The 27,812-nt window shown below is 40.0% G+C and overlaps 1 protein-coding gene across 2 annotated transcripts; it reads right to left on the reverse strand.

Annotated features, from left to right (window-relative positions):
• Positions 1 to 127: 127 nt before the first annotated feature.
• Positions 128 to 27,812, reverse strand: faxdc2 (fatty acid hydroxylase domain containing 2). Of its 2 annotated transcripts, XM_034177942.1 has the most exons (10): positions 27,746 to 27,779; positions 27,027 to 27,047; positions 24,076 to 24,086; positions 14,602 to 14,702; positions 9,501 to 9,604; positions 8,052 to 8,173; positions 5,341 to 5,546; positions 4,163 to 4,268; positions 3,633 to 3,799; positions 128 to 3,387 (listed from the first exon to the last, which is right to left on the reverse strand). In XM_034177942.1, the coding sequence occupies exons 1-10, from the start codon at positions 27,762 to 27,764 to the stop codon at positions 3,231 to 3,233; spliced, it is 1,014 nt and encodes a 337-aa protein (XP_034033833.1). In that variant the 5' UTR covers positions 27,765 to 27,779; the 3' UTR covers positions 128 to 3,230. The 2 variants fall into 2 exon arrangements, with proteins under 2 accessions (XP_034033833.1, XP_034033832.1); XM_034177941.1 differs by lacking the exon at positions 24,076 to 24,086 and having other exon boundaries at positions 14,602 to 14,699; positions 26,950 to 27,047; positions 27,746 to 27,812.

Below are 27,812 nucleotides of genomic sequence, written 5' to 3' on the forward strand. Positions count from 1 at the left end.
AATGTTAGCTACCTATTGTACATTACCCAATCTAGAGCCCATGGATCCCCACGGACAACACACTAATAAAACTAACTGCTGCTGTTCCCGCTAATGAAGGAAGACTGAAACTAAATTCTGGTGCTTAAAAAAAGTGGAATCTGACTTTTTTTATGATGGCAATGTGCTTTGTTTTTTTGTTTTTTTTTATGACACTGCTGTTTTGGAAATGTGGTCTTAGACTGATGTTTTTCTGTCATGTTTGTTTAAAGCAGGTGGCCTGAAGCAGTGATGGGAAACAAAATCTAAAAAATGCAGTATTTGCCTAAAGGCCTTGTGCCCCCCATCACAGTACTGTGTTGTCCCATACCTATTTGTGACTGGGCGATATTTTCATGCAATGAAAATGTAAACAAGGCAATTTCAGAGAAGAAAACCCACAAAGTAGAGCTGGAGTCCTATTTATCTAGCTGGGGTATCTAGGCCTGGTTTGAAAACTAATTTTTTCAAAGTAAACTCTTCGGACCCTCGCAGCACACTCGGCTAAGAGCATCGAGGGGGTGCCAAGAGGCAGGGGCTGGGACAGATGGTAGCTCGATCCCAAGATCCAACTATGAGCTTTTTAACTCGAGCAACTTTAAGATACACTATTGGAGGTGGAATTACTGTGACTGTTGGCACCAGACAGACACAAAATACTGAAAAACAGGGAAATTATTTGGATTTAAATGACCGCCTTGGCTGTGTTTGGTGTTTTGGATTATTCTGTCCAGAGTATGAACATGTTAATTGTGGGTTTGGGGTCACGCACACAGAAAATGTCTGGATTTGAATCTTCTGTCTGAGGATGGACAAACTGGTCACTTTTGGCAGGTCTGCAGCAACCTCACAGGCTTTTGTTTTAAAATACAGGCTCTTATATTGGTCACTTTGCTGTTTTCATGACTTAATTCCTCGTGAAAAAAATGCATAAGTCTGTTGAAGGATAAAAGTCAACGATGTATGCTGTACAATCATTCAATTCTGGCAAAAGAACTGTAAATTTTCAATTTTAATTTATTTTCATTTATATAGCGCCAAATCGCAACAGAGTTGCCTCAAGGCGCTTCGAACAAGTGAACCCCCTTACTAACCCTCAGAGCATTAAAAGGCCCAAAATTACCATGAGTCATGCCCACAATGAGCGTATGTAAATTTTTGAATACAGCTATGTCATAGAATCCAGTGGTTGCCATCCTTGTTGATAATTACTTTCAAGACCAAGCATTCAACATACTCAAAACGATTCCCTTTTTTAATCCTATTAGCTCAACCAAAAATTTGCTTTTTTTTTTTTTTTTTTTTACCAAAGTTAGAGCAGCTTTAACTTTTGACCCCTTTATAAACTGAATTTGATCTTTGCTACCAAAATGAGGCCCCCAAAAAAGAGAAAAAAAGCTTGCTTATTTACATGCAAATGTAGTTATGAAGAATGATCATTGGTTGCTCAAACACAACCATCAATCAATATGTCGGAAATTCCCAACACAAGCACATTTTGCACATAATGATTACATGACCTTATTGCTGTGAGGCTGGGCCAAGCTCGAGTATCTGGGAGGGACTTGGAGAAGAGCTGCTGCTTATTCACACTGAAAGGAGCCACCTGAGCAGGTGGCTCCTTTCTGATGCCCCCGGTTGTCTCCCTACAGTGGTCTTCCAGGCACTTCCAACTGGGAGGAGGAACCAAGGAAGATCCACTGGAGGGATTATATTTTCCAGCGGTCTTGGAAACACCTTGGGATCCTTCAAGAAGACTTAAAACGACTTGACCAAGGACAGAGAAGCGTGGGATGAACTGCTTGGTCTACTGGCACAGGACCTGGACTCGGATAACCAGCAGAAAATGAATGAATGAATTACTGCATTATAATTTACTGGTTATTTCCTCACTTTTATTTCTTTATTGGTTTCTTGACAAAGTCCTTGTGCTTACTTATGCTAACTGATGTTGTGGTGGCCAGAACACATCGCTGCCCTACAATGCTGGTGTCGCAGACCAAACGGTCAGCCCCTAAAAATGGGTCCGCGCTGCCTCCACTGCATATGTGTCATTTTGAGGCTCACGCCGCTCGTCTGAGACGGAGTCTTCACCCAAAGAGATCAAATGGATTAATGGAATTATTAACAGATGACAAGGTAAAACCTCTTAAATCATTCTAAAGTCAGTTTTAAGCAGAAACGAGATGATACTTGGTGACTGAAATGACAGACACAGTGAACGCATCAGTTTGTAGCTCGTGTAGCTGCAGTGCTCTGATCGCTTCCTCCATCTTATGATGAAAAATGCTGAATTTATGTGGAAATGATTGTTGTACAAAAGCTTCAGATATGTATCGCTGAGGTAGATGATGACTGGAGTGCAGTTTGAAGCAGAAACGAGGTGATAATCCGTGAACCGCGGCTAATGACGCATGCACAGTGAAGGCAGGGCAGACCATTCGGGTGCACTGTTGTTGGAACCTGCTCTTGTGAAGCGTGTTGGGGTGGCTGTGTCATGATGGGGCCCTACACACAATGAAACAGAATTGAAATTCAATTATAAAAGACAATGCTACCTACAGTAAGCATTAGCATATGCAAACATGCTAACTACAGTTAATACTAGCAGCAGCTGATGCCAATATTAGTTGAGCGGTTGGCGCTAACTGTGGTCGACACAATCCACTAGCTTCAATCGCAATGATCATGACCACATACGCTAGTGTCAACTGCAGTTAGCATAACCGTACAGTATATGCTAATTCTAGTGAATTGTGCTTTCTTTAACACCCCTGTTGGTAGTCCAACACACCAAGTAAAAATTCCTGGAGGCTCCACTTCTGAAAATCAGCTGATTTACTTAAATCTTCTGGTGTGCAGAGTCATAGAATTGTGGGACTTTTGTGATGTTTACCATAAAAGCCCAAAAATGTGTGTAACTCTAAAAAGTAGACAAAAACCAATTCCATACATAACTCCTTTAAACATACCGTGCTCCATAAAGCGGAGTACGTTGTGAATGTGACTCCACATTCACAAATAAAACTGCTTCATAAAGTGCTAAAAACGTTTCTAGATGGGCAACGTGAAATATGTCCAGAGTCTCCACAGCTGCACATCGATTAAAAGAATCAAACCCTAATCATCATCACTGGGTGTGGATCGGGTATCTCCGCGAGTTTTGACTGTGACCGCATACTATAGACAAGGCATGGCCCTGAGGTTAAAAGTCACTGGCACTTCTTGGGCGAGTCGGGGATGCTCTTGGAGAGCGGAGTGAGGTTGGTGAGCAGGATGTGCCGTTCGTACTGTTTGGTCTGTCTGAACTTGGTGTCGGTGCCGTGAAGCCTGTCCAACACCCCAAGGACACCGAAACACTGGTTGAACCTGGAAACAAGACGGGAAATGTCAGTACCAACAAATCTGAACCAAAAAAAAGGAACACAGCACAGATGATATGTCTCAGCAATGCAAAAGTCATCCCTGTGAGCTTCTCCTGAGCAAACAAGAGTCTCGAGTTTACTTACAAAAGTGTGAGATCATTAAAATAACTAACGTCTCAGATTAGTATAGTAATCCAAAAAGATCAGACATGTGGCCACGACCAGTGTGCCACGGACAGACGGACTCGCCTCAGGTGATGGAAGTCATGGAATTCTGGGGACGGCAGGAAAGGAAGGTGGTATCCACAGTGGGAGATGGTGGTGCTGACCAGAGCCAGGCAATACCACAGGCAGGTGGTGGACAGGTGGGAACCCAAGATCACTGGACCCAAGGCCACTGGCAGCATGTTGGAGATCTATGGAAGAGTTTAAAAAAAAAAAACAATAAAAAAACAAAAAAAAAAAAAACAAGAACAAAATGCCCAAAACTTGGAACAAATCTGAGAACGAACAGATGAGCACAGGGTATGCATTGTTTTGAAACAGTGAATATTCTCCTGAAGCCTGTTTCATTTTGTGTTTCCAGTGTTTTGAAACACTGAATCATTTTCTGAATTATCTGTTTCATTCAGTGTTTTCAAAATGTTTAATTATTTTCTGAAGTAATTTCATTTACTTTCAAATATTTTGAAACCGGAACTTTAACTGATGACAAATCCTGGAAGGATTCGGCTTCATCAATAGGTCGTGTGAGAGGGCGGCAGGAGCGCGACACTGACCACATGTTCCAGAGGATGAGCGTAGATTGAGACGACTCCAATGGGAGCGGTCCACTCGTGGTGCTGTTTGTGAAAACGTTTATAGAGTTCGGGGCAGTGGAAGACCCTGGAGCAGGAACACAATGGTTCAATCAACTATACTGATACGTTTACATACACAGTGGCTAAAAAAATTCAGACACATTCTCCACAATGTTACCAAACAGTATGTGTTTATTCCATTAGTATGTTTACTTCCATATAAAGTAAAAAAAAAAAATACTTAAGCTTAATTATCAGTTTTATTCACCGTCAGATTTTCAATGGCTCAGAGATTTACATGCATTAAGTTGCCTCTTCAGTTTGGAAGATTAGTTTGAGAAGCTTCTGGCTGGCTAATTGTAGAGCAGGTATCTCAGCGGGTTAAGGAATCGGGTTAACAATATTTCAAACTGGGTTTGATTCCCTGTCACACTATTGAGCTGTCTTTCATCTGCATTGTATTTGGAGGGAATTTTGATCGGGCGGCGCGCCGGTCTCTCGGCGGCTTCTCGGGCGGGGGGGTTCCGACGGGGGGCTGGACGGCTCCTCCCGCGGGGAGTGCTCGCGGGCGGGTGGCGTCGCCGACGGGCGTGGAGGGGCTCGCGCGTGCGCGGTGTGGAGGCATGTGAATGAAATCCATGTGGTTTTTGAGGGAAATGGAAAGGACCCTTACTTTGTTGACAGCCCTCGTATATGTGTATATATATGTGTATGTATGTTGATATGTATATTGATATGTATATATATGTATATATATTGATATCGGTTTAGGTGTGTAGGAATCTATGTGTATATGTGGCAAAGGGTATTACTGGTTGTAGGGAAGAAGGGGTAGGGATAAATAAGCTGATGCTTCACCCTACCCCTTTTCGGACATGTTGGGTACAAAGTAGGAACTTTTTTGTTGTTGTCTTTACTGATCTATCTTGTAATTGTTGTTGTATCAAATGTTCGAAATAAACAGTTTTCATTCATTCATTCATTCATACCAGTCCACCCATCTGTGAATGGTGACTGCTCTAGGAGAGTTATGGACTCTCAACCCCTTCACGTTATGCTACAGTATCTGGAGATAAGCGGCAGCACCAGTGAGGGTCAGGGCCTATACAGTATAAGCACGATCAGAGTATTGTTTCATTAAATTCATTCATTCATACCTGTGAGAGTAGTAAAACATAAGTTCCTCCAATAAGGAGAAGAAGGAGAGCTCTGCCAGGCACCAGTGGAACGAGGGCAACTCAGGTCCACAGGGGTCTCCCCTCCAAGTCATCAAGTAGTATGCTGCCACCACCATGGAGCCAGATATAAATATATGGTTAAAGAACACAGTCTTCAACAGCTGCCGCAACCTGCCTGGATCCACCTGGAAAACAGGAGGATAAAGAGAAATGACAGATAAAATATGAGAACTGTCAACTTCAACTCCAAATAGAAAAGAGTCGGCCCAGTCGACAAAACTCTGAAGAAGGAAAAAAAAAGAAGTTAAAAATCAAGTGCTCGCCATTGTACAACTTTTTGTTTTTTTCCAGAACACATTCTACGGACCCGATTTACTTAGATTCCAGATAAGTGCTAAATTGCGTGTGAAATCTAAACTTTTGCATGTTGGGGTGGAAACAGTTTTGTGAGTAATTTACTAAGCGTAAATGCCCAATTGATAGTGGGTGGGAATGGGACATAAACAGCTGTATGTGTAAATGAGGATTTTCCATCTGGCTTTTTTTTCCATCTGATTTTTCACACTGGCTCTAGTGTGGACTTGAGTCAGGAAGGGCAACCGGCATCAAATTTGTGCCAAATCAACATGCAGATCCCAATTCAATTTCAGTTTATTCATTTCATATAGCACCAATTCACAACAGAGTCACCTCAAGGCGCTTTACACAAAACAATTCAGAAAACAAAATAAAATAAATTAAAAGATTACAAAAAAAAACAGTAAAAAAGTAAAAAGCATAGTAACATAAAATGCTAATATGCTATCCATACGAAAGGGAAAATAAGTGCGTCTTAAGTCTGGGCTTAAAAGTCTCCACAAAATCTGACAGCTTTATTGACGCAGGGAGATCATTCCACAGAACAGGGGTACGATAAGAGAAAGCTCTGTGACCCGCAGACTTTTTATTCACCCTAGGGACACAAAGTAGTCCTACATCCTGGGAACACAAAGACCGGGTCGGTACGTAGGGCTTAATTACATCAGCTAGGTAGGGAGGTGCCAGTCCATGAACAATTTTATAGGCTAGTAGCAGTACCTTCAGCAGTACCTGAGGTGTTGGAGAAATAAGGCCCTTAACTGCTTCACCTCAGGGAGCTTTGGTGGATGCTGTTGCTCGCATAAATACTCTTGCGCTTTGACACTTTGCACGCAGTACTCCTCCCTCACCAGAAAATGTCTCATTTTGGTAACCTACTCAATCTACCATCTAAACCAGCCCTGTTCCTGGAGAGCACCTTCCCTGCATGTTTTCCACATCTACCTGCTCAAGTCACACCTGATTTTTTTTAATTGGTGTTTTCCAGCTCTTGATTGGCTGAGCACACCTTACAGAGTTAATTACTTGGGAGTGGCAGAGGGAGAGTTAGAAAATATACAGGGCAGGTGCTCTGGAGTAGGGTTGGAGACACCTGAGCTAAACAAAATGCAACAGGCTCAAGTGCACACAACTCTTAAAAGGAATGACAGATTACAATCTAATTGCTGTAATTCATGTTCAAAATACACCCACAACACATCCAAGATGCTAAACACAACCCCTCTTCACCCTATGCCTACTTTATGCTCACATTATGTACTCTGCAAATGGTAAGGTTGAGTTGGATGTGTCCAAAATGTACTTTTTCTATGTATTTTAGAGCGTGTCTTACAGAATGTCAAGAGAGGGCCTAACGGCTTCTAAAACATCTATAAACTATAACTATAAACTATATATATACATCTGCAAACTAAACTGATACTGTGGTTCCTTCTGGTTCTTGCAGTGTTGCAGGCTGATAACGTCCCAACAAGTACATAGACCCAAGAAAAGAAACACCATCACCTGCAGGAGGCATTTTAATAGTTTGTAGATAACCTAACTGGACCTTTGTGAAAACATCTACAACAGTTAGAAGGAATACCAACACTGTGGGAGATGAAGAAACTAAGAACAGAAGGAATAACATTGTAATTCCCTATGCGGCTCGAATTTCTGAGAAACTAAGGAGGATTTTCAGCAAACACAACATTCCTGTGTTTGTCAAACCCAGAAATGCAATCAGACAGAAACTGTTTCTCCCTGAAGACTGCACAAAACACACTCAATGCACCGAGGAGTGCAATAAGATGTACATCGGACAAACCAAATAGACACTTAATAAACAAGCGGCTCAGCACAGGAGGACCAATTCCTCAGGTCAGGACTCAGAGGTCTAAATACAAAAAATAAAGGGTGAAAGATGAACACAAGCTTCATGAGCATCACATAACTGGTGTAATCTTTGAAGGGTAATCAGTAACCTATTTACAAAGCAACTGTCCAATGTGGTTATCAGTCTTTATCTCTCCACAATCCAAAAACATCTGGTAATCAGTGAGAGGACTTTGGTCACAACAGCAACACAGAAGGTGATTCCAGGTTACAGTATGTCACCGTCAAAACCTGATGATGATCAATAACTAACAGTATCAACTGAGGGTTTTTTCACAGCATTAAGTATTACTGTAACTTATTTCTGCAAATGTTGCTTCATTAAAAAAATGGTATTTCAACATTATCTATTATGTATGCTGACATTTCTCTAATATAGAAGACAAGTGCTAGCTGTTTACTGAAGAACTGGTTCACCAGAGAGCGGAGACAGAAGATATCGTGAGACCAGAGCGTACCGGGTTGTTCTTATCTTGCTGGATTTTATAGCGGGTGATGAAGGCAGGTTTACCGGTAATGTCCACCAACAGCAGCAGAGCGTTTGTGACAGAGAAAACAAGAGTGGGAACCAATATTGTGCCTGTAGGAACAAGAAGAGTCCCATCACAGCAGGAGAACATTTCAGCACAGACTGAGCTTCAGCACAAATTTAAGTTTCTGCAATTATATTCTTCAAAGTGAAACGTTTATCTCAATGTGAGCTCTAGTGAGTCATTTAAACTCATTCATCACTCACTCATCTTTAATTGCTTATCCAGGACATATTTACAAATACAGATTTATTTGTAAAAACCAACACACACGTTACAGTAACTTGTGTGCTGGTAATAAACCAACCAACCACTGATGACTGGAAACTCATTTTCCCATAATGCCTTTTAGCATGTGTGTCAGTAAACGCTCAAACCTTCAAAATTAGTGCATTACTTTAAAACTAAAACATATAGCTGATATTTTTACTTTGTAAAAACGACAGAGGTGATGTTAATTTCGATAACCTGTCTGAAATTAGTTTGTTTAAAATTTTAACCATAAGTCAAAACTGCTTTCCCTTACCAAAAAATAGTACTGATAAGTATATAAAAAGTAAACTGGAGGTATACTTGAAACATACTTGCATGTACTACTTTTTGGTAAGGGTTGCTGTTCATGTCTCCTGTGACACGTCTGCAAGACTGTATGGCTGTGGAAATAAATAATCTTTTTTTCTTCTCTTCCTTTCTCTCTGGTAGCCAGATTTCCTTTGCTGACAGAGGACAGAGCTGTACCTCTCATAGCTGTCTGCCCACTACAAAACAGGTAACAGGCAGGAACTAAAACGTATGATTTCAGGCTTATAAATGTTTTTAACTGTTGAGCTTTATTCACTATGTCCGCAAATGATATTAGCGTTCCAAAAGTTATCGTAACTAAATTTAGCGGAAGTTAATTGGTCCACTGATGCTTTTCAAAATTAGCTGAAAAGCTAATCAGCTAACAAAAAAGCTAGCTTCGCTAATTAATGGTTAGCGGATAAGCAGTACTGTGCCCACCACTGCTCTCAATAAGGTAACCTTTAGATCAGCACAAAAATCTAAAAATTACACATTTAAACTAATTTTACAATATATATTCGCACAGCTAATGGGACATTTTTCTCAGACTGTTGTGATACACATGCTAAAATGGATAAAAGAAAATGGGTATTAAAAAAAGTAAAGTTTCACAAACTTACATTTACACTAATATATAAATAGTCTGAATCCATCCTTTTTGTGCATTCACACAAAGAAAATTAACTATTTTCTTTTACATGAGATTGTTGTGCTTGAATTTGACAAATCATGCTTTATTAACCCATATGCCTGATGGCCCACTAATAATTATTGTCTTTGGTCCATCTACAAGACAAACATGTTATTACTTACCAAAGAAGAACAAGGCAGCATCATGACCCTCAAACGCGACATAGAGCTTCGTCCACAGTTTCTGCCAGAAATCTCCTGAGGCTCCCCAGAACCTCTGAAGATGCCTGTAAGAAAAACCGGTGTCATTAGAGAACTGTAATAGTACTGTCCACTTTTGTTTGAATACAGCACTTTACGAATACAATCAAAAGATGTAGTACATTTGCCAAGAAATGTCTCTGCAAACATGAACTCTTTCTTTAGAATAATGATTGAACCCTTAAATCTGATTTAAATGTAATGAGTTGAAAGTGAGGCTGCTGAGCAGGCATAAAATTTCTCAAAGTACTTAATAGAAATATAAATCAATTTTACGTCAGTAGAAGGGAAGGTGATGGTCTTGAGGTTGTAGCAATGGGATTGAGCTCAGGCAATCCTTGGTTCAAATCCCTGTTCAAAAAATTTTGCTAAGTGCCCTTGGATAAGATCTTTAATGACCAAATTGTTCCTGGTGTACAACTGAGTGGTTTGTCAGTGTGGGTGAATGTGAGTCATCACTGTTACGCACTTTGGTATGAGACATGCCCACTGAGCTGTCTCTGAGAAAGCACAAGTCCAGACAGTGACTTATGTGACATATATCATTGGCCAAGTCCACTCAGTACTGCATAATACTGCCTGACTTCCATGAATTTGACAAATGGCTCTTCAAATAAGGCTTTAGGAAGATGGTCACAGCTGCCACATCAATCTACAGTCTTTAGGTCTCCTTCAGTCAGAGCTGACTGTGAGTGACACATCCCAGTGGTCATGTCTGTCTTCTCGGCTGGACCACCCTCACTTTAGTCAGAGGAGACCTAGTATATGGGGCTGGCCATCTCCGTAGCAAACATCTGCTCCTTTCTGCTTTACCAGCTTATCTGTCGATGCATTCATTAGCCCCCCCTTCCCCTGTCTTGATTTGTTGGTTCAGGGTACTCCACCACCTCACAGGGTCAGCTGCAAGAACCATGTACAGTCGTGTTCAGAATAATAGTAGTGCTATGTGACTAAAAAGATTAATCCAGGTTTTGAGTATATTTCTTATTGTTACATGGGAAACAAGGTACCAGTAGATTCAGTAGATTCTCACAAATCCAACAAGACCAAGCATTCATGATATGCACACTCTTAAGGCTATGAAATTGGGCTATTAGTAAAAAAAAAAAAAAAAAAAATAGAAAAGGGGGTGTTCACAATAATAGTAGCATCTGCTGTTGACGCTACAAACTCAAAACTATTATGTTCAAACTGCTTTTTTAGCAATCCTGTGAATCACTAAACTAGTATTTAGTTGTATAACAACAGTTTTTCATGACTTCTTCACATCTGCGAGGCATTAATTTTGTTGGTTTGGAACCAAGATTTTGCTCGTTTACTAGTGTGCCTGGGGTCATTGTCTTGTTGAAACACCCATTTCAAGGGCATGTCCTCTTCAGCATAAGGCAACATGACCTCTTCAAGTATTTTGACATATCAAAACTGATCCATGATACCTGGTATGCGATATATAGGCCCAACACCACTGAGCTTCACACAGGCATCTTCTAACTGTCACAGCACTTAAAGGTAACTCCAGACTGTCTTTGATCATCTTGGCGCTGATCAATGGGTGAGCCTTTGCCATTCTGGTTATTCTTCTATCCATTTTGATGGTTGTTTTCTGTTTTCTTCCAGGTGTCTCTGGTTTTTGTCCATTTTAAAGCATTGGAGATCATTATAGATGAACAGCCTATAATTTTTTGCACCTATGTATAAGTTTTCCCCTCTCCAACCAACTTTTTAATCAAACTACGCTGTTCTTCTGAACAATGCCTTGAACGTCCCATTTTCCTCAGGCTTTCAAAGAGCATGTTCAACAGGTGCTGGCTTCATCCTTAAATAGGGGACACCTGATTCACACCTGTTTGTTCAACAAAACTGATAAACTCACTGACTGAATGCCACACTGCTATTATTGTGAACACCCCTTTTCTACTTTTTTTTTTTACTAATAGCCCAATTTCATAGCCTTAAGAGTGTGCATATCATGAATTCTTGGTCTTGTTGGATTTGTGAGAATCTACTGAATCTACTGGTACCTTGTTTCCCATGTAACAATAAGAAATATACTCAAAACCTGGATTAATCTTTTTAGTCACATAGCACTACTATTATTCTGAACACTACTGTAGGAATCAGTAACACTGTGCAGTGCTTTCAGGTTTCTCTTGCATATATCCTTGTCTAAGTGGCTGGTGATTCTCCTCCCAGAAGCCAGCTCTCCACAGAGGATGTCTTTTGGAATACAGCTGCTGTCCATGCAGTAGACATGACCCACACAGGAGAGTTTGTGCTGTCTGCGCAAGGCATGCATTCTGGGCACCCAGCATTGGAAAAGGTCTCAGTGTTGAATTTTAAAGGTTCATTTCATTGGGTGACTGCATATACTCATCAAGGGTGGAATGTTTTGGTTCAATGACCAAGTTGTTTTGGTCAACGTGACCTCCGAGATGCATGTGTCTTTGGTATATGCATGTCCTGCAGAATTTCCCACTTCTCTGTATGAGTCTACAAGCTTTCAGGAACAAAACCAATTTGCAGTAGTCTTTTAAACCTCATCCATGAGGTCTGTTTGAGACATCTTTGTAACAACAGAAAGATCGCTCTGATTTTTTTTAGTGTCATGAAACTTGTGCAGTTGCACTTAAATTAAACACTTGCAAAACTAACACTTCATTGCTGGATATCCTCAATGCCAAAATGTTTTAAGTGTTGTGAGAAGGAATGGCAACATTACATTTTTGGAATGTGTTGCAGGCCTTAAATGCAGGAATGAATATGTATATTAAATGAAATGAAGCTGACCACACAAAACATGAAATATCTTGTGTTCATATCTTCTAAATTGAAATTGAAGTCGTCAAAGAAAATGTAATTTTCATTTCATTTCTTGCGTTTTTCAGATATCCCAAATTTTTTGGATTTGGGGTTGTATTACTTGGATGGTCCATCACATACTTCTGCTCAGAGAATGGTAGGGCCTGATTACTGCATATGGTAACTGCTTGTCCACTTTGCAAATGCTTCCCCCGGATGTGCACCAACAAAAAATGATTATTCACATTTTGTGGATCATGATATCTGATCACACTGGAGAGCTTACCGTTGGGCATCAGATTGTGCCAAAAATGTAATTGGGTATCAAAAAAAAAAAGTCAGTAGTCATTTCCACCACTAAGCAGTGTTCCCACAGTTACTTTGAAAAAGTAAACCAATTACTGATTACTCCTTGAAAAAGTAACTTAGTTACTTTACTGATTACTCAATTTTACAAGTAAATAAGTTACATTACTAGTTACTTTATTTGTTCGTTTCAGCAGCTGCTGACAACAACCCCCTGCCACCTCAACATGAAAATGATAACCAGTTTTGCCAATAAGCACTTTATTGGAAGTGCATTTTTAATAGTAACTTAAAGTAAACAATGTATGCACTGACATTTTAAGTTGAACCTAAACACTATTTTCTGAAAAAAAAAGTTTTTGTTAAACATGTCAGTCTTTCTTGACTTCAATGAACATAAATACTTGTTTTACAAAAAATAAAATAAAGACAGTCTTTACTGACGTCATATTTAACTGTTGACATCACTGTAAAACTTACAATCTATAATCTTCATTGTTTATACATTTAACAAATGAATTCTTTCTACCATTTTTCTAACATTTAAATTCTTCCTAAACATTTTAATTGTTGAAATTATTATTATAAGTAGTAACAGTATGAAAAAATGACTTCAAAAGTGGACCTTTAATCTAGGGATGTTGTGGGGGCCTGCGTTCCTCCTCCCCATGTCCCCTTTCCATCTAGAGTCATCCCTGGTTTGCAGTCTGACAGGAAGAATGGATAACGTGTATTTATGCAGAAACCAGGACCAGTTTTGACAGGTAAGAATGTTTTAGCTGCATTTTTTTTTAAATCATGTCATCCTCAGAAAGAGACTTAAGACGCATTTGGGTGAAAAAAGTATTTGTTGTTAACACGTTGCGGGTCTTCGGCTGTTTTTAGCGAGGACACTCACAGAGTTTTAAAGGAAAAAAATAACAAAAAAAATGTCTTTGTAAAGCTCAGTACAGATGTACTGCCATGACCGCGCAACTGTTTTTTCAACTCGGAGCTGCTGCACAAAAGAGCAGATGAACAGCTCGCAGCATAAAACGCTAAACGTGGGCGAACTGGATGGTTCAGATGAACCCCCAACCCCCCCCCCTGCCCACGGGCCAGTTTTAATGCAGTGATCGACCCACAAAACAAAAATAATAGTAACACACAGTGGCTTAGAGAAGTAACCAATCTGATTACAGATTTGGAAAGATTAACATGTTAGATTTCTCGTTACTGAAAAAAGTGGTCAGATTAGAGTAACACGTCACCGGCATCCCTGCCACTAAAGTACCCTTGAGCAAAGTCCTTAATCCTCAAATGACTTCTGATGTGCAACTAAGCTGCTGACATTGCATTAAGAGTGTGTTTCTGAATGGGTGAATGTTTGCCACGGATGCAAAGCACTCAGCATGCGCTTTAAGAAGCACTATTAAAAAAAAATGCGGTCAACTTGTTTTGAAACATCAGTCACGTGATCATGTTTATTTCATCTTATTTATAGTAGGTACTGCAACAGCTGCAGTACAAGGCTCTGTTCAGTTTCAACAATGCCATTTAGAAAAACCTGTAACGCAACAGCCAACTGACAACCCAGGAAAAGAAGGACAAAAATAAAAATGAGCAATGTCCTCAAAGCCACAAAGTATCAGTTGACAACATGTCCTGTCCTGTTACATCATTCACTCTTGTTATGTAATATGATGCCCTGTTGGGGTTACCGTCCTGATGTCTCTTTATCTCAAGTACATCACATATTCTGCTGCTCAGCTCTATCCTGTCCAGTCTTCCCAGTTGTGTTTACAAGTCCTATGTTGCCATTCTTGTTCTGCTGCTATTGTGTGACATCTTGCCTACATCAAATAAAAACATGTAATGATGCTCCTCCTCAGGTTCATCTCAGAACACTGATTCGTTGGAAGTAGTACAGAGAGCTTACCATGTCAGTGAGTTGCCGAATGCAGCCAAGAATAAGATTCCAGATCCGATGACAAAAGCTGCTTTCTTCACAGAATCCCACAGTCCTCCGGGGCCCTCCTGGGCAGACAAGAACACAAGAAAGGAGTGTGAACCTCTCACCCACTTAATACGAACAGTGTAACTTCATGACAGAAGATTTATTCTTGAAACCCCCAGAAACGTCTTAGGGTGTAAAAATACTCCTATAACACCAACAACACGACTTGAAACTGAAGTAAGTTGGGAAGATAATCTGCAGCCTGGTGTCTTTGGCCTGTTCAGTGTTGGTGATCTGTGCAAACAGACACTTTGGCAATTTGATGTTAGGATGAGATATTCAATGTCACGGGACAGCACAGAGATGACAAACCATACTTGAGAAAGGGACGCATTAGACTGGATTGTGCAATAATCAACTTCCAGCAAATTTACACTGATGTACTTTAATATATGGACATTTTCACACTAGAGGTGTTTCCCAATAATAAAATATCTTAGGTAAAATAGGAACCAACCTATAACTACAGGATAAATTCATATGCCATTGGGCTCTTTTGCACAACTTGGTTAAAATTCTCAATGAATTTGCAAAAAACTTTTAGAAACTTGTATTTTTCCACTTACACATTAGTTAGAACATATAGGTCATATGATCAAATTTAGAAATGAAAACAATTTTGACAAAAATTTCAGAGTTTCAACAGTTACAACTTTTTTCTTTTAAATAATTTCATTAAAAGCTTCCAGGTGCCTTTAGTGTTGGTTTATTTTTTCCAATAAATTGCAATAAACTTGCTTCTTACACAATCACATAATGCTCCTTAGTTTGTTTTTATATGGCTTATATTTACTTTCAGCTTCTTTTGTTCTAAATTTTAGAAAGTGTTTGTACAAAAAAAATTTATTTTTACATGCATTGTGGAGTCCCTTTGTAACCCAAGGTTTATCAATTTTTTTTTCCTATTTCCTGTTATAGGCACAAATAGGCAATTTTTTCATACAAGTTAGAAATAATGGAAACAAACAATTTATATGCTTTAGCAATATCCTCACTATAAATATCACACCAATCATGATGCAACAAGTCCCTTCTGAGGTTTTCAATAATAGTATCAGTTATTTTCCTTTTGAAATTTACTGCTTCTTTTTGTTCCTTTTTATCAACAAATGAATTCAAAGCGACAAAAACTGGTAAATGATCACTGACGTCACTTACGGTGGGGAAAATAAGTATTTGACCCCCTGTCAGTTTTGCAGGTTTTCCCACTTACAAAGAATGGAGAGGTCTGTAATTTTTATCGTAGGTACACTTCAACTGTGAGAGACAGAATGGAAAAAAAAAAAAAAAAAATCCAGAAAATCACATTGTATGATTTTTAAATAATTAATTTGCATTTTATTGCATGAAATAGATATTTGATCCCCTACCAACCAGCAAGAATTCTGGCTCTCACAGACCTGTTAATTTTTCTTTAAGAAGCCCTCTTATTCTGCACTCTTTACCTGTATTAACTGCACCTGTTTGAACTTGTTACCTGTATAAAAGACACCTGTTCACACATTCAATCAATCACACTCCAACCTGTCCACCATAGCCAAGACCAAAGAGCTGTCCAAGGACACCAGGGACAAAACTGTATACCTGCACAAGGCTGGGATGGACTACAGGACAACAGGCAAGCAGCTTGGTAGAAGACAACAACTGTTATGATTATTTATTAGAAAGTGGAATAAACACAAGATGACTGTCAATCTCCCTCGGTCTGGGATTCCATGCAAGATCTCACTTTGTCGGGTAAGGATGATTCTGAGAAAGCTCAGAACTACACAGGAGGACCTGGTCAATGACCTGAAGAGAGCTGGGACCACAGTCACAAAGATTACATTAGTAACACATGATGCTGTCATGGTTTAAAATCCTGCAGGACAGCAAGGTCCCCCTGCTCAAGCCAGCACATGTCCAGGCCCGTTTGAAGTTCATCAGTGACCATCTGGATGATCCAGAGGAGGCATGAGAGAAGGTCATGTGCTCAGATGAGACCAGAATAGAGGTTTTTGGAATCAACTCCACTTACCATGTTTAGAGGATGAGAACAACCCCAAGAAAACCATCCCAACCGTGAAGCATGGGGGTGGAAACATCATACTCTGGGGGTGCTCTTCTGCAAAGGGGACAGGACGACTGCACTGTATTGAAGGGAGGATGGATGGGGTCATGTATTGTGAGATTTTGGCAAACAACCTCCTTCCCTCAGTAAGAACACTGAAGATGGGTCACGGCTGGGTCTTCCAACATGACAATGACCCCAAACACACAGCGGAGGGACTCCGTAAGAAGCATTTCAAGATCCTGGAGTGGCCCAGCCAGTCTCCAGACCTGAACTCAATAGAAAATCTTTGGAGGGAGCTGAAACTCCAAACCTGAAAGATTTGGAGAAGATCTGTATGGAGGAGTGGACCAAAATCCCTGTTGCAGTATGTGAAAACTTGATCAAGAACTACCAATTGTTAAGCTCTGTTTTTCTAGGGGATCAAATACTTATTTCATGCGATAAAATGCAAATTAATTATTTAAAAATCATACAATGTGATTTTCTGGATTTTTTTAAGATTCTGTCTATCACAGTTGAAGTGTACCTATGATAAAAATTACAGACCTCTTCATTCTTTGTAGGTGGGAGAACATGCAAAACTGACAGGGGGTCAAATACTTATTTTCCCCACTGTATGAGCAACCCATTCCGGGTTCAAATCCCACCCCTGACACATTTCTCCATGCAATGTGGAGTTGCGTCAGGAAGGGCATCTGGCGTACAACCTGTGCCAATTCAACATGCAGATCCACCGTGGATTTGCTGCGGCGACTCCGAGTGCTTGTTTGCACATTTTGGGACTTGGTTGATTATTTTATGATACAGTTCATGTATAAAGTTAAAAATAAACTCTTACCTCAACATGTCCAGGAATTGGTTAAAATGAGGGAGTCCTGTTGTTATCTGAGAGGAATTTCAGTATTTGACTGCTTAAAGCATTGTACTACTGTAAAAAGTCATTGTATATTTGTTAAAGGGGTTAAAATCTGGAATGACTGCCCTGATAGTATTAAATTATCTGGTACTTTGGCTGGCTTGAAAGAATCTTATAAAAATAACAAAATTGCTTATTATTAGTACGATAAATTAGTTGTTCTTCTCTTTAATCTGTGCATCATACTGCTAATTGTTCTGCTTTGTTCGGATGTTTGGTGCATTGATTAATCTACAAACCTTTCTGCTCGTCTTCTTGTCCTTTTCTTTTTTGTAGTTGCTGTTATGAGTGCATATATATATATATGTGTATATGGCAACTCGTGATAGGGGTGGGTGTTTACAAGCCTGTGCTTCAGCCCACACCCTTTTGACCACACACAAATGGGAAATTGTTTTTTTTTTGTTGTTTTTTTTTATTGTGTGAGGTTTTGTTTGCTTTTGTTTTTCTTTGTTTGGTCTTGTGAGAGTTTCTGTGTAGGTTCTCAGTTGTCCAGGTGGTTTCCATAGTAGAGAAGCTTGAATCTTCGACTGGACTGGGTTGCTTGATGCGAGGACTTTTCGCTTCAAATCGCAGAAGCTTCCTCAGCTAAAATTCATGCTCTGGTAGTCTGACTTCTGTCTGACCCTTGTACAGAAGAACAAACAGAAGCCACACAAGCTGGAGATTTAAACCTAACCAGACCCCTCCTACCGAGAGGCAGACTGCTGTTGGCTAGTGACTAAACAACTGCTTTAATAAGCACCTATTGTGCTCTTGTTAGCACCGTCCTGATGATAGGGTAGCTGTCCCTCCTAACAATGGGACTGACGCCTCTCCTGATGATGTGAATGACTCATTACCATGAACAAAAGACTGAAACTGCTTTGATCTGAGTACCCCATTGTAAACAGGGGACAAAGCGTGTCTCAGACCCCCTCCCTGGTTAAGGCTGGGTTTCAACTGTTTCACATAGAATGTCTCCTTCACCCCTCTCGCAAACCATTTCTTCTCTGTGGCTAAGATTTTAACTTCTTTGTCCTCAAACGTGTGGTTAGTGTCTTTAAGGTGGAGATGAACTGCAGACTGAGGTCCACTGGTGCCATCTCTGCGGTGCTGGTATAGCCTTTTGTGTAACTGTTGCCTAGTCTCACCTATGTAGTGTTCGTTACAGTTTTCCTGACATCTGATAGCATACACTATATTGCTCTGTTTGTAACTAATTTTAGCTGAGAAAGCTTCTGCGATCTGAAGCGAAACGTCCTTGCGTCAAGCAACCCATTCCAGTCAAAGATTCAAGCTTCTCTACTACAGTCTTGTGAAAGATTTCTTTAAGGTGTGTGTGTGTGTGCCAAATAAAAATTCAAATTCAAATGTTTGTTGTTTTTGTTCAACTACAAGACACCCTGCAGCAAATCACTTCAATAAGTTCTTGTGCTCTAAGAAGTTTCAAAGTCTGCTTTGTGTTGACATTGTTTGTCATGTATTGTAACATTTGCTGGGTGTTGCCATGGCACACCTCATAATCCTGATTTGAATGTTTTCTTTATCTATTTCAGGTTTGTCAAGGTACCAGTGATCTCATTAATCCAGGATAACACAGGTGTATAGTGTTTGCCTTAATTTATGACTTCAGAGTCCTAAAGCAAATAATATGATTTTACAGCACGTTTTATAAAAGCCTTTTTTATGTCCAGATTTAATATTCTGGGTACGTATTCTCCTGTCTTAATTAAAACCCTATTTGTGAAACCAGCCTTCAGTGTAATGTGAGCATATTTAATATCACAATCTGAGCATTTGCAATCAAAAAACTGATGAATTTGAGATTGTTTTCTATGGTGCATCTGGAAAGTATTCACAGCGCTTCACTTTTCTCACATTTCCAAAATGGATAAAATTAATTTTATTTCCTCTTGAAGTTCTACCCAAAACACCCCATAATGACAACAGGATACAAGTTTTTTTTTTTTTTTGTTTTTTTTTTGCAAATTCCTTAAAAATAAAAAAGTAAGAAATCACATGTACGTAAGTATTCACACCCTTTGCTCACTTTGTTGATGCACCTTTTGCAGCAATTGCAGCCTCAAGTCTTCTTGAATATGATGTCACAAGCTTGGTGCACCTATCTTTGGGCAGTTTTGTCCACTCCTCTTTGCAGCACCTCTTAAGCTCCATCAGGTTGCAGCACCTCTTAAGCTCCATCAGGTTGGATGGGGAGCGTCAGTGCACAGTCATTTTCTCCAGAGTTGTTGAATCAGATTCAGGTCTGGGCTCTGGCTGGGTCACTCAAGGACATTCACAGAGTTGTCCTGAAGCCACTCCGTTGATATCTTGGCTGTGTGTGTTTAGGGTCATTCCTACTGAAAGATGAACCGTCGCCCCAGTCTGAGGTCAAGAGCACTCTGCAGCAGGTTTTCATCCAGGATGTCTCTGTACATTATTGTATCCATCCTTCCCTCCATCCTGACTAGTCTCCCAGTTCCTCCCACTGAAAAACATCCCCGCAGCATGATGGTGCCACCACAATGCTTCACTGTAGGGATGGTGCCTGGTTTCCTCCAAACATGTTACCTGGCATTCACGCCAAAGAGTCCAATCTTTGTCTCATCAGACCAGAGAATTTTGTTTCTCATGGTCTCAGAGTCCTTCAGGTGCCTTTTGTCAAACTCCAGGTGGGCTGCCATGTACCTTTTACTAAGGAGTGGCTTCCATCTGACCACTCTACCATACAGGCCTGATTAGTGGATTGCTGCAAAGATTGTTGTCCTTCTGGAAGGCTCTCCTCTCCACAGAGGAATGCTGAACCTCTGACAGAGTGACCATCAGGTTCTTGGTCACCTTCCTGACTAAGGCCCTTCTCCTCCGATTGCTCAGTTTAGACGGGTGTCAAGCTCTAGGAAGAGCCCTGGTGGATCCCAGCTTCTACCATTTACGAGAGATGGAGGCCACTGTGCTCACTGGGACCTTCAAAGCAGCAGAAATGTTTCTGTAACCTTCCCCAAATTATGTGCCTTGAGATAATCCTGTCTCGGAGGTCTACAGACAATTCCTTTGACTTCATGCTTGGTTTGTGCTTTGACATGTACTGTCAACTATGGGACCTTATATGTAGACAGGTGTGTGCCTTTCCAAATTATGTCCAGTCAACTGAATTTACCAATGGACACCAATTAAACAGTAGAAACATCTCAAGGATGATCAGTGGAAATAGGATGCACCTAAATTCATTTTTGAGCTTCATGGCAAAGGCTGTGGATACTGATGCAAATGTGATTTCTTAGTTTTTTGTTTGTTTTTTAATAAATTTGCAGAAACCTCAAAAACATTTTTCACATTGTCATTATGGGGTGTTGTGTACAGAATTTTGATAATAAAAGGATTTTATCCATTTTGGAATAACGCTGTAACATACAATGTGAAAAAAGTGAAACGCTGTGAATACTTTCTGGATGTACCATACAATTAATATCAAATGTCTGCAGAAACAAACAATATTTTACATGTATACTGCTTTTAAAAATGTGTACTGGTTAAAGCTACATTAAAATATATATCAGATTTAGTGTGGACACTTTGCTCCCTACATTCAGTAAAATTAAAATCTGTGCCAGCCACAGCAACAGCTCACTTCACTCAGTAGGAATTAATTCTAGGATTGATGTCACCTTCACCAGGCCTTTTCAAATACCAGCCTTTACCAACGGCTGCCCTTTGCACAGCCATGGAAACCATGGGAACAGCATTTACAATCACATGCTGCTCTCACACCTGCATACACTAATACCCAGAGATGCAAATACATAAATCTCTTATTGAATGGATTTGTTGTCTACAAAACAAGTGATAGTAAAATTGTCACCCGTATGATCACAACACTGAAAATTCCTTAACCTCAACACAAGAATGTATTTGGCAGGCTTTTATCACAGATTTACCCAAGGGTAAAAAAAGCGAATTTCCAAAGTCAGACCTGTCCCAATGAGCAACACTTCAAACACAATAGCAGCCAAAGTCAGGACCAGTCAGTTAGGTTAATTAAGACCTTTAAAAACTGATTTAACAAGATACAGACAGAGAACAAAACACACATTAAATCGGTGTGTAACTTTGTAAAAACAATGTCGGACTCTGTAGTTTTCTCTGGGCCCCTCCCCAATCGGACCAGGAGTGACATGTTTAGCCGCATGTTCTCCTTGAATTGCTGGCTGTCTGAGTGGTGTCCAAAAAATGAGGTGGGCTTCATAGATAATTGGCAAAGCTTCTGGGGAAAACCTGGTCTTGTTAGGAGAGACGGCATCCATCCCACTTTGGATGGAGCAGCTCTCATTTCTAGAAATCTGGCCAATTTTCTTAAATCCTCCAAACCGTGACTATCCAGGGTTGGGACCAGGAAGCAGAGTTGTAGTCTTACACACCTCTCTGCAGCTTCTCTCCCCCTGCCATCCCCTCATTACCCCATCCCCGTAGAGACGGTGCCTGCTCCCAGACTACCAATAACCAGCAAAAATCTCTTTAAGCATAAAAATTCAAAAAGAAAAAATAATATAGCACCTTCAACTGCACCACAGACTAAAACAGTTAAATGTGGTCTATTAAACATTAGGTCTCTCTCTTCTAAGTCCCTGTTGGTAAATGATATAATAATTGATCAACATATTGATTTATTCTGCCTAACAGAAACCTGGTTACAGCAGGATGAATATGTTAGTTTAAATGAGTCAACACCCCCGAGTCACACTAACTGTCAGAATGCTCGTAGCACGGGCCGGGGCGGAGGATTAGCAGCAATCTTCCATTCCAGCTTATTAATTAATCAAAAACCCAGACAGAGCTTTAATTCATTTGAAAGCTTGTCTCTTAGTCTTGTCCATCCAAATTGGAAGTCCCAAAAACCAGTTTTATTTGTTGTTATCTATCGTCCACCTGGTCGTTACTGTGAGTTTCTCTGTGAATTTTCAGACCTTTTGTCTGACTTTGTGCTTAGCTCAGATAAGATAATTATAGTGGGCGATTTTAACATCCACACAGATGCTGAGAATGACAGCCTCAACACTGCATTTAATTTATTATTAGACTCCATTGGCTTTGCTCAAAAAGTAAATGAGTCCACCCACCACTTTAATCATATCTTAGATCTTGTTCTGACTTATGGTATGGAAATAGAAGACTTAACAGTATTCCCTGAAAACTCCCTTCTGTCTGATCATTTCTTAATAACATTTACATTTACTCTGATGGACTACACAGCAGTGGGGAATAAGTTTCATTACACTAGAAGTCTTTCAGAAAGCGCTGTAACTAGGTTTAAGGATATGATTCCTTCTTTATGTTCTCTAATGCCATATACCAACACAGTGCAGAGTAGCTACCTAAACTCTGTAAGGGAGATAGAGTATCTCGTCAATAGTTTTACATCCTCATTGAAGACAACTTTGGATGCTGTAGCTCCTCTGAAAAAGAGAGCTTTAAATCAGAAGTGTCTGACTCCGTGGTATAACTCACAAACTCGTAGCTTAAAGCAGATAACCCGTAAGTTGGAGAGGAAATGGCGTCTCACTAATTTAGAAGATCTTCACTTAGCCTGGAAAAAGAGTCTGTTGCTCTATAAAAAAGCCCTCCATAAAGCTGGGACATCTTTCTACTCATCACTAATTGAAGAAAATAAGAACAACCCCAGGTTTCTTTTCAGCACTGTAGCCAGGCTGACAAAGAGTCAGAGCTCTATTGAGCTGAGTATTCCTTTAACTAGTAATGACTTCATGACTTTCTTTGCAAATAAAATTTTAACTATTAGAGAAAAAATTATTCATAACCATCCCAAAGACATATCTTTATGTTCGGCTGCTTTCAGTAATGCTGGTATTTTGTTAGACTCTTTCTCTCCGATTGTTCTGTCTGAGTTACTTTCAACAGTCACTTCCTCCAAACCATCAACATGTCTATTAGACCCCATTCCTACCAGGCTGCTCAAGGAAGCCCTACCGTTAATTAATGCTTCGATCTTAAATATGATCAATCTATCTTTATTAGTTGGCTATGTACCACAGGCTTTTAAGGTGGCAGTAATTAAACCATTACTTAAAAAGCCATCACTTGACCCAGCTATCTTAGCTAATTATAGGCCAATCTTCCTTTTCTCTCAAAAATTCTTGAAAGGGTAGGTGTAAAACAGCTAACTGATCATCTGCAGAGGAATGATATATTGGAAGAGTTTCAGTCAGATTTCAGAATTCATCATAGTACAGAAACAGCATTAGTGAAGGTTACAAATGATCTTCTTATGGCATCAGACAGTGGACTCATCTCTGTGCTCGTCCTGTTAGACCTCAGTGCAGCTTTTGATACTGTTGACCATAAAATTTTATTACAGAGATTAGAGCATGCCATAGGTATTAAAGGCACTGCGCTGCAGTGGTTTCAATCATATTTATCTAATAGATTACAATCTGTTCATGTAAATGGGGAATCTTCTTCACAGACTAAGGTTAATTATGGAGATCCACAAGGTACTGTGCTAGGACCGATTTTATTCACTTTATACATGCTTCCCTTAGGCAGTATTATTAGAAAGCATTGCTTAAATTTTCATGTTACGCATTGATACCCAGCTTTATCTATCCATGAAGCCAGAGGACACACACCAATTAGTTAAACTGCAGGAATGTCTTTCAGACATAAATACATGGATGACTTCTAATTTCCTGCTTTTAAATTCAGATAAAACTGAAGTTATTGTACTTGGCCCCACAAATCTTAGAACCATGGTGTCTAACCAGATCCTTATTCTGGATGGCATTACCCTGACCTCCAGTAATACTGTGAGAAATCTTGGAGTCATTTTTGATCAGGATATGTCCTTCAATGTGCATATAATGTGCAAATATGTAGGACTGCTTTTTTGGATTTGTGCAATATCTCTAAAATTAGAAGTCTTGTCTCAGAGTGATGCTGAAAAGCTAATTCATGCATTTATTTATTCTAGGCTGGACTATTGTAATTCATTATTATCAGGTTGTCCTAAAAGTTCCCTGAAAAGCCTTCAGTTAATTCAAAATGCTGCAGCTAGAGTACTGACGGGGACTAGAAGGAGAGAGCATATTTCACCCATATTGGCTTCTCTTCATTGGCTCCCTGTTAATTCCAGAACAGAATTTAAAATTCTTCTTCTTACTTATAAGGTTTTGAATAATCAGGTCCCTTCTTATCTTAGGGACCTCTTAGTACCATATCACCCCAATAGAGCGCTTTGCTCTCAGACTGCAGGCTTACTTGTAGTTCCTAGCGTTTGTAAGAGTAGAATGGGAGGCAGAGCCTTCAGCTTTCAGGCTCCTCTCCTGTGGAACCAGCTCCCAATTCAGATCAGGGAGACAGACACCCTCTCTACTTTTAAGATTAAGCTTAAAACTTTCCTTTTTGCCAAAGCTTATAGTTAGGGTTGGATCGGGTGACCCTGAACCATCCCTTAGTTATGCTGCTATAGACTTAGACTGCTGGAGGGTTCCCATGATGCACTGAGTGTTTCTTTTTATTCACCTTTTTTTGCTCTGTATGCACCACTCTGCATTTAATCATTAGTGATTGATCTCTGCTCTCTTCCACAGCATGTCTTTTTCCTGATTCTCTCCCCTCAGCCCCAACCAGTCCCAGCAGAGGACCGCCCCTCTCTGAGCCTGGTTCTGCTGGAGGTTTCTTCCTGTTAAAAGGGAGTATTTCCTTCCCACTGTCGCCAAGTGCTTGCTCATAGGGGGTCGGTTTGACCGTTGGGGTTTTTCTGTAATTATTGTATGGCTTTTGCCTTACAATATACAAAGTCTGTCCAAAAAGTATTAGACCTTTTTATTTTTTGCAAAAACCATATGGATTTGAATCACGTGTGATTGCATCAGCCAAGCTTGAACCTTCGTGCGCATGCGGTTTTGTCATTCGCCTGTGAACAGGCTTTGAGTGAGCAGTGGTCCACCCCTCTCGTCAGATTTTTATTGCAAATAAATGTCTGAATGATTTGGAACTTTGCTGCATCAAATTTTTCCAGAAACTGTGAGAGACCTCCAGGTGGACACCATTCGGAAAATTCAGATGGCTTTCAGGGACCATTTTATGGGGATTACACAGATTAAGGAGTGCTCCAGCCAGTTTAAAGACTGCCCACAGCGTCTGAGAGCGCGGCACACTCCGACAGGCTGACACCCCGCTGAAACAACCAGATCATTTCCAACGTGAAGGTTTTGTTGATCCGGGACGTCGTCTGACTTCCATAAAAAAGGCATAAGGTGTGGACGTCAGTACTTTTTCGGCACTTTGAGACAGACATGCGGAGCAATTCCGCGTGTCGCGGTGGAGCCGCATGGTACAAAGCAACGCCGTGATGAAGCCTCACAGGACATGTTGGGGCATGTCCAGCTCATTCACAATTTCTCGGATAGTCACACAACTAAAAAGCCTCCGACAGCCATCTGAAATCCATCTCAAAGCTGTCCTGTGAGACCAACACGGAGGTGGTTTTGTCCTGCGCAATGAGCGGCACGGTGGCGCATCCGTCCGCTTCTTTTTCCATGAAAAAAACTCCTGTAACAGTGGAATAAAATGGTCCCTGAAAGCCATCTGAATTTTCCGAATGGTGTCCACCTGGAGGTCTCTCACAGTTTCTGGAAAAATTTGATGCAGCAAAGCTCCAAATCGTTCAGACATTTATTCGCAATAAAAATCCGATGAGAGGGGTGGACCACACCTCACTCAAAGCTCACAGGCGAATGACGCAACCGACAGGCGTGAAAAAACTCACGCATGCGCACGGAGGTTCAAGCTTGGCTGATACAATCACACGTGATTCAAATCCATATGGTTTTTGCAAAAAATAAAAAGGTCCGATACTTTTTGGACAGACCTCGTAAAACGCCTTGGGGTAACTGTTTGTTGTGATTTGGCGCTATATTAATAAAATTGATTTGATTTAATAATAATAATGCCCTTCAACTGATTTTGGCATGAAAATCTTGCAAAAGTCAGGTCAGGTCTGCTGGCACCATCTGTTGCCAAATCCACAACACTATGGAACTCCCTTGGGTTCTGGATGACAACCATCCAGGAAGACAACCGGTCCTTCAACATCTCTCAAAAGCAATCATCTGTCTCCTGAAGCCAGGTCAATCATGGGCAGAATGCAACTGATAATCCTCATCTTTGTCCCCAGAAGTAACCATTTGTTTAACACAAAGTAATTCCAGCGATACTCAAGGACTATTATTGTCAACAGTGTGGAATTAGGAGTGTACAAACATAATTATTTTAATGTAAAAGTAATTCATAAATAATTTGATACTTGTCTGTGATTGTTGTTGTTGTAATTAAATGGTCCCGACAGCTTGTCAGCCTTTGTGGTCAATCTGTCCTTTGTGACTGTGGCACCTTCATTCACATCTGCAAAAAATAAAAAAAAATTAAACAATCACATAAACATCTTCATGATGCCAATAAATCTGTGTGGTTTGGCTTCATTGTTAACTATTAATGAAAGAATAACATAATTGATGACAATAAAAAGATTTTTATCTACAGAATATGTTAACATCTTTTACAGTATATACGTTAATATTTTTTTCAGATAGTGAATTACTAATAATGGGGAATTATGAATTGTACTAGAATTTGATTATGCTACTTTATTAATTAATTATATTTTGGGTGGAAACATTTTAGCTGTGACATATATAAATGTGACGTTAACACAATGAACAGGGGAAAATGTGTGAAGTGACAGAACCATTAAAACAAGATTAAAAGAAAAGAGAAAAATACAGCATAAATAAAAGATTAAGAAAATTAAGAACTGCATTATGTAAACACTTTATGTATATCTGAGTTTTGTCTGTCTGTCATCCTAGATCATCTTTTTTTACAGATATATTTTCGCATTAATGCGTTTTGTATGTATCCCAGTGTGTAATAACACAAATAGACATTGTAAATACTTTACACAAATGTATTCCAGACAAATGTTCTCCTCTATTATTACAGCTCCTCTGTCTGAAGCACTCCTGCCTGACTGAGTATCGATTAAAAACAGGCAGTAATATAACAAAGAGCAGGCTGTTTTTAAACGCCGCGTTCGGACTCACCGTTGTTTTGCAGCGTCATGTCTCCGTCTGTTTCCTTCGCAGCCTGACTGGCTTCTGAATCCTACAG

The sequence above is a fragment of the Thalassophryne amazonica genome, chromosome 9 (genome assembly GCF_902500255.1).
Source record: "Thalassophryne amazonica chromosome 9, fThaAma1.1, whole genome shotgun sequence".
NCBI lineage: Eukaryota > Metazoa > Chordata > Actinopteri > Batrachoidiformes > Batrachoididae > Thalassophryne > Thalassophryne amazonica.

Excerpts from the sequence above, each read along its gene's own strand:
- faxdc2 (XM_034177941.1), bottom strand. Across the intron at positions 8,174-9,500 it reads TGCTGCCTTGTTCTTCTTTG|GCACAATATTGGTTCCCACT; the intron begins GTAAGTAATAAC and ends TTGTTCCTACAG. Across the intron at positions 4,269-5,340 it reads ATGTTTTACTACTCTCACAG|GGTCTTCCACTGCCCCGAAC; the intron begins GTATGAATGAAT and ends TTCCTGCTCCAG.